General features: G+C 47.0%; 1 protein-coding gene across 3 annotated transcripts in view; it reads left to right on the top strand.

Annotated features, from left to right (window-relative positions):
* Positions 1 to 3,204, top strand: part of PIK3R5 (phosphoinositide-3-kinase regulatory subunit 5) — a 97,806-nt gene extending 94,602 nt beyond the window's left edge. For all 3 annotated transcript variants that reach the window (XM_037914177.2, XM_037914178.2, XM_037914180.2), the window contains exon 19: positions 1,349 to 3,204. In XM_037914177.2, coding sequence (XP_037770105.1) covers positions 1,349 to 1,496 — 148 coding nt within the window. In that variant the 3' untranslated portion in view covers positions 1,497 to 3,204. The remainder of the gene's footprint in view (positions 1 to 1,348) is intronic.
* The last annotated feature ends 4,679 nt before the right edge of the window (positions 3,205 to 7,883 follow it).

Consider the following 7,883-nt stretch of genomic DNA (forward strand, 5'->3'; position numbering starts at 1 on the left):
TGTGGCCAATGCTCCAGTAAACATGCATTCAAGGGGCTAGATGGCCTAAATGGGGCTCTGCACTGCATAGCAAAGCTGCAGGTCGTGCAGGCAGGAGCCATGATGCCATTCAGATCACAACAGCCATGTGCAGATGTGGGTACAACTAATACAGCCAAGCAGGAGCGGAACCTCAGTCCCCTGTCCCAGGATGGATTCAGCACCAAGGTGCCCTGCTGTTACCAACAGGTCTCAGTCCTTATGCTGCCCCTCTCCAATTCTGCTCCAGGCTGGAACCACTGGGAGGCTGAACTTTTACCGAGAGGTTGAAGGTTTGAAATAAGATCTCCAGTTCCTAACATTCAGTCACCCACCTAGGGGTACAATGCAGTCAAGGATCTCCAAGCAGAAAGAGATCTTCCAGCAGGACTAATCAGTCAACTAGGGGAATTCAAGGCACAATAAATACTGTGACTAGTGACTGTGCTGAGCATATAAACAGAATAGACGGCTTCCAAACCTTGCAAGGATTCTGCCCTGGTATTGGGACGCTCATTCCAGATAGTCCACATGCCCTTCAGTGGGGAGGTTGTGGGGGGAAGGGGAAAAGACAAATGACTGTCTGTCCATGAGTATAGCCTAGGGTATCATCTCCAGTGGAGTATTTCTCCTCCTCAGAGAGGACCAAGCTGTATTACCAGGGATGAGATCAGATGACATGACACAGAGCAGTGCATTTTCGCTTGGGCTCAATACAGGGGTAACTCGGTGAAATTCTCTGGCCTGTGTTAGGCAGGAGGTCAGCAGAGATGATTGAAGGGTCCCTTCTGGACTTGGAATCTATGAACATTTAAATGGACTGTAAGCAGTGTTGTAACTGTGTCAGTCCCAGGATATAAGAGAGACAAGGTGGTTGAGGTAATAGCTTTTACTGCACCAATTTCTGTTGCTGAGAGAGACAAGCTTTTGAGCTACTCAGAACTCTTCCTCAGCTACTTATGCCCCAGCTCTTCTCTTAATCCTTTTATTGCTGCAGGATCCAAAGGAGATCATTTAAAACTTTGATACAGAGAATGCAAAATAAAGTGTTCCACACTTAAATTCAGGAAATGCAAAAGTTTTGTCTTGTTTTTTTTTTTAGGGTGTACATTTTCAGAAGTGCCTGTTGATTTTGGATGCCTCCACTTCTGGGTCCCCAGTCTGAGCAATCTTAAAGGGGTTGGTTGGTCAGGTGCTCAGCACTTCAGCAAATCAGGCCCCCCTCTGAGGGTGCATGTGGTCCCTGTAACTTGAATTCCATGGCATGCGTTCTTACTGCACTCCAAGCCTGTCCCAGCCCTGTGATTTCCATTGCTCATTTTATCTGCAGGTGCGAGGTCTCCGCATGCTACAAACCCAGGGACGGTGAACCCTGCACACTGAGGACATCCTCTTTGGATCACCTCCCCCAAGACCAGCCTGAGTTTTGTTCTCTTCTGTGCTTGCCCATTGCCACCTTCAGCGGAGCACTGCCATAGAAGAACCAGCAAGGCCAGGGCATAACGTCCCAGGCCCCATGCCGCCTCAGACCAGACATGCCTCCAGCCGATCCTGATAGTTGCAAAAGCTGCCCCTGGAAGAGGAAATTTATTGCACTCCCTTGGGTCAGGGAATTAGAACTTCCTGCACCCAACCGTCTTGCAATGGGAAGCATTGGCACAATGGATGAGCTACCCCTGGCCTGTGTTTAGCATGCCCTTGAGAAATGGAGGGTCACTTCAAAGCTCTGGTAGCTGTCGCAGTTCATGGCCTCTGGGAGGGAAGTGGGTTCCTTGTCATCTCCAGATGGCGCTGCAGCGAGGTGGGGCAAGGAGGGGAGTGCCACTTTCCTGATCAGCTGTACTTGGAGTGAACTTGCAACCAGTGTAGATACTGGAAAGGCTGTGATAGGTGGTTTTGGGGACACACAAAGATAACGAGTCACCTTAAACAGCTGGAGAGTTTCAAACTAACCTCCAGACAATGTCCTGATGATGCTTCGCCCAAAGCAAATTTGAAGATCACTGTTAATGTTACGAATTCTTTGGGGTCGGGGACAAGTTTACTCTGAATTATTTGGGGGCTTATTTGTCCTACAGGCACAAAGATGAGGGCTGCATTTAGGGCAAGGAGGAGCTGAAGGCGGCTTGCAGACCATGGCTTGGGTGCCAGTGATCTAGTGCAATAAGCGATTTCTGGGCATACATTGATCTATGCACCGTGTTACAGTTACTGTAAAGCTAGGTCACCAGAACGATCAACCTCTGCGTCCTGCTAAGTCTCTGAAAGCACAAGCTCCCTGTTCAGTTAATGCTCCCGTGGCCAGCTTACCTGCACTGAATGCTGGGTGAGAAACACCCTGGAGAGGTGAATGTATGGTGCCAATGGCATCGCACTCACAGTTCTGGGAGCAGGGGAGGTGAGTACTAGGGAGGCCATGGTATTGAGCCAGGTTAAGTTTAAACGTACCAGAGAGAACAGTTTTGCTGCAGAAGGCCCTGGAGCCAAAAACACTAGTGACACAGCGGTTATAGGACTTCGAGCCCCCTGGGAGAACCCCTCTCTCCAGCAGGAGACAGTTAACTCCCTTCTTTCTTGTTAAAAGGCTCTAGGTGCATGGTGCCAGGAAGGTGCAATAGCTGTGCGTGCAATCTGACCACAGAAGCAATGGGAGTTGGAACAGCCTTGTTTGCTACTCTTCACCACAAAGCTATTTATTAGTGCTGGTTGGGTTACTGCCCTGTTACTAACATGCCAAAGCCCGCATGCCTCTACTGCCTTACATGGGTGCAGGCGGTTCCGAACGCCCGGGTGGGCTCAGCCACCAGCTAAAATGCCCTTTTGCCAGGCCAGGAGGGGATCGCTGCACCTTATCCTGTCACAACAGTGTAATCTGTGATCTTGGCTAAGTAGATCTCGCCCCGTTAACATTGTAAACACTGATGCTTTCGCTGGCCACACAAAAATATTGGAGAGCAGAATTGCCCTGTAATAAAGAAAAACAAGCACAAAACTCTAGGAATGTATAACCCCATTAAGGATTTTGGGCCTGCAGTGCTTTTTTTTAAAATGATAGAAACTCGTTTCAGGATGAACTGTATATATGTTGGACATCAGCAAGTTTGTGTGTCTGTGATAATTTGTAAAATATTGTTCAAAGAACTTTTAAGAAAGCTGTAAAATATTAAATGTTGATTTATTTCAAGAGCAGTGTGAGTGCAGAGTTTGTGTAATCAATAAAATGTGGTGAGTGCCAAGCAATTCCTGACCACGAAACGGGAATGATGTGAGGCATTGGAGCTGTATCCTTTCAAATGCAGTGATGGCTGTAGCTGGGTCGTTTGCAGGGGTTGAACCCCCATCACTCCCGGTTCTAAAAAGAATTAACCTCTACAGCTTGAGCTGAAGTATTGGACATATTACTCAAGGACAGTGACAGGCTCATAAACATATATAGTCCAGCCACTAGAGGGAAGTGAAGACCCACACTGCGTTAATTTGAAAAAAGAAAAGGAAAGCTTATGCTCAAATAAATTTGTTAGTCTCTAAGGTGCCAAAAGTCTTCCTTTTCTTTTTGCGAATACAGACTAACACGGCTGCTACTCTGAAACCTGTGTTAATTTGAGTTACATATGCTTTTCCATAAAAAGAGTGACTGTATATAGTCAGTCTAAAATAGCTTTCCATCGGATAGAGGAAAAAGAACAAAAGTAAAGTCTCCACAAGAGAGCACAGTGTATGTGTTTCTTCTGTAATACACTGCAGCCACTCTTGCACTGTTCTTGTTTTCAAGATAAATAAGGGATATTTTTTTCCAGGGCTGTAAGTCATACTACTCCTATGACCACACATAAAATTACACCAGGTTGCAGTGTGATACATCCAAGCAAGAGGAGGTGTTACCCCTTACAGAAAAAAATACTGTCATAGAGTAAGAAGCTCTAGTAACCTTCTGGTAAGTTTAGGACAACTCCTATGTCTCCAGGATATCTTTTCTTTTCACCTAGCAAATGTTGCATTCTGGCCTGTGCCTTTCTAGCCCATACTCACCCTCCCGCCGCCCCACAAAAAACCCACCAAAAAGGAAATAGCCTCCCCCCAATATTAAATGAGTCTTTAAAAAATAATTTTAACTAGTTGTTTCAAGTGTACCCTGCCCCTTTGTGTTCCCTTTCTGGGGATATTCAAGAAAACAAGATGTTTAGCTGAAATGTCTGAAGGAACTGACAAATTCCAGTGAATAAGCTCGGAAAAAATGCAATCTCCTTGTGAATAGCTTGAGCAAAGAGAAGGTGACAGCTTTATATATAAACAATCTTTTAGGAATTAGCTGCTGAGCACTATTTTAATTCTGATCAGAGCTGGTTGAAAATTTTAGCAATTTTTAATTAAAATGGCTTTTGAAGGAAACAAATACTTCCACTTTTTTTAAAAATTTTTAAAAATGAATTGAATTTTTTTCGGTTTATTTTAAAAACACTTCCCCATCTTTCTCCCTTTTTAAGGGAGAGAAAGGAAAGATGAGGAAAAAAAGAAACAACATTTTTTTTTAAATCCAAACCAAAATGGAACACTTTTGTTCAACTTTTTTTTTTTTAAACAAAATGAAAAATTCTTGTTTCATTTATAACTTCCCATGGAAAATACCTGCCATTTGTCAGCCTGAACTAATTCTGATCCTCTAAGTCTTGGTCTACAAAAGGTTTCTGGGGAGGGCAGCCTTATTCCATCCACCATGGTAGGACACTTTACCACTCCAGGCCAGTAGCACGTACTTGGGAATCATTGTAGAACAAAGCATTGCAGTGTATGTTTGCTGGCATTCAAACAACATCCGTTCTTTATCTCTCTCTGTTATCCTCAGGAGAGTGATATCATTCATGGTCACCTGGTTGAAATAGGGTGTTTTTCTTAAGGAGACATTCAGAGGTGCCTGTTCCTGCTGGGCTGTTTGCCTGTAGCTGAACAGAAATGTTCCCCGCTGTTAGCCACAGGGAGTGGGGAGGTGCTAGCTACGCGGTGGGGGGAGGCAAAATGCGACCTTGGAACGAAAGCACATGTGCTATGTAGGTAATGTTAACAGCAAGGTTTACCGTGAAAAAGTGTACCCATTGTTCTATAAAATGTGTCTTTTTAAATACCACTGTCCCTTTTTTTTTCTCCACCAGCTGCATGTGTTTCAAGGATCACAGGATCTTCTCCTTCCCAGAGGCTAGCGAAGATTAGAAGGTGGAAAAAACACACTCGCGATGAAATGTTCTCTGATGAAATGTTCTCTCTAAAATCTTACTGTCCTCCCACACTGACAGAGCACAGATGCATGCGTGGAGGCAGACAATGTCAGAGTGCAGGAAAGCACAAAATGACCGGGAGGAGAGGTGGCGGGCTGAAGAGAGGGCTGAAGCTGAAAGGTGGCTGCAGCATGATGAGAGGAGGCAGCATTCAATGCTGAGGCTGCTGGAGGATCAAACTAATATGCTGCAGCGTATGGTAGAGCTGCAGGAAAGGCAGCAGGAGCACAGACCGCTGCTACAGCCCCTGTGTAACCAACCGCCCTCCTCCCCAAGTTCCACAGCCTCCTCACCCAGACGCTCAAGAACACAGTGGGGGGGCCTCCGGCCAACCAGCCACTCCACCCCAGAGGATTGCCCAAGCAACAGAAGGTTGGCATTCAATAAGATTTAAAATTTTAAACTTTTAAAGTGCTGTGTGGCCTTGTCCTTCCCTCCTCCACCACCCCTCCTGGTGCTTCTCTCCTCCACCACCCCTCCTGGGCTACCTTGTTAGTTATCCCCCTATTTGTGTGATGAATGAATAAAGAATGCATGAATGTGAAGCAACAATGACTTTATTGCCCCTGACAGCGGTGATCCGAAGGGAGGAGGGGAGGGTGGTTAGTTTACAGGGAAGTAGAGTGAACCAAGGGGCGGGGGGTTTCATCAAGGAGAAACAAACAGAACTTTCACACTGTAGCCTGTCCAGTCATGAAACTGGTTTTCAAAGCTTCTCTGATGCGCACTGCCCCTCCTGTGCTCTTCTAACCACCCTGGTGTCTGGCTGTGCGTAACCAGCAGCCAGGCGATTTGCCTCAACCTCCTACCCCGCCATAAATGTCTCCCCCTTACTCTCACAGATATTGTGGAGCGCACAGCAAGCAGTAATAACAGTGGGAATACTGGTTTCGCTGAGATCTAACCGAGTCAGTAAACTATGCCAGCATGCTTTTAAATGTCCAAATGTACATTCTACCACCATTCTGCATTTGCTCAGCCTGTAGTTGAACAGTTCCTGACTACTGTCCAGGCTGCCTGTGTACGGCTTCATGAGCCATGGCATTAAGGGGTAGGCTGGGTCCCCAAGGATAACTATAGGCATTTCAACATCCCCAACGGTTATTTTCTGGTCTGGGAATAAAGTCCCTTCCTGCAGCTTTTGAAACAGACCAGAGTTCCTGAAGATGCGAGCGTCATGTACCTTTCCCGGCCATCCCACGTTGATGTTGGTGAAACATCCCTTGTGATCCACCAGTGCTTGCAGCACTATTGAAAAGTACCCCTTGCGGTTTATGTACTTGCCGGCTTGGTGCTCCGGTGCCAAGATAAGGATATGGGTTCCGTCTATGGCCCCACCACAGTTAGGGAATCCCACTGCAGCAAAGCCACCCACTATGACCTGCACATTTCCCAGGGTCACTACCCTTGATATCAGCAGATCTTTGATTGCGTTGCCTACTTGCATCACAGCAGCCCCCACAGTAGATTTGCCCACTCCAAATTGATTCCTGACTGACCGGTAGCTGTCTGGCATTGCAAGCTTCCACAGGGCTATTGCCACTCGCTTCTCAACTGTGAGGGCTGCTCTCATCTTGGTATTCTTGCACCTCAGGGCAGGGGAAAGCAAGTCACAAAGTTCCATGAAAGTGCCCTTACGCATGCAAAAGTTTTGCAGCCACTGGGAATCATCCCAGACCCACAACACTATGCGGTCCCACCAGTCTGTGCTTGATTCCCAAGCCCAGAATCAGCCTTCCACCACATGAACCTGCCCCATTAGCACCATGATGCCCACATTGCCAGGGCCCGTGCTTTGAGAGAAGTCTGTGTCCATTTCCTCATCACTCTCGTCACCGCGCTGACGTCGCCTACTCGCCCGGTTTTGCTTTGCCAGGTTCTGGTGCTGCATATACTGCTGGATAATGCGTGTGGTGTTTAATGTGCTCCTAACTGCCAAAGTGATCTGAGCGGGCTCCATGCTTGCCGTGGTATGGCGTCTGCACAGAAAAAAGGCACGGAACGATTGTCTGCCATTGCTTTGACGGAGGGAGGGGTGACTGACGACATGCCTTACAGGGTTGGCTTACAGGGAATTAAAATCAACAAAGGGGGAGGCTTTGCGAGAAACAGAATGGCCCCCTCTAGGATAGAACTCAAAACCTCAAGGACAGAACTAAAAACTGGGTTTAGCAGGCCATTGATTTCACGGAGGGAGGGAGGAGAAAATGAATACAAAGCAAATCTGGTCTATTTCTTGTTTTGATCCACTTCATCTATCTTTATACATCTTGCTGGCACCAGACTGTGCAGTAAGACCACTAGCCATCGTCATCTCCTGGGTGCTCGGCAGAAGACGGTGCAGTATGACTGCTGGCCATCGTCTTCTGCTGGCTGCAGATTAAAAGACAGTGCACTGCCGGTAGGACTGAATCGCCATGAGACGAAACTTAAAAGGGAAATGACCTGGCTGAGTCACTCCCATGTTTTCCCAGGCACCCCTGCCCTCATCGAGGTCAGTTAAGAGCACCCTGGACTACGTCGACGATGGCTACCACTCATACTGCACTGTCTGCTGCCAAAAGGCAACAAACTGCTGCTGTGTAGCAATGCGGT

Source organism: Chelonia mydas, chromosome 14 (assembly GCF_015237465.2).
Source record: "Chelonia mydas isolate rCheMyd1 chromosome 14, rCheMyd1.pri.v2, whole genome shotgun sequence".
NCBI lineage: Eukaryota > Metazoa > Chordata > Testudines > Cheloniidae > Chelonia > Chelonia mydas.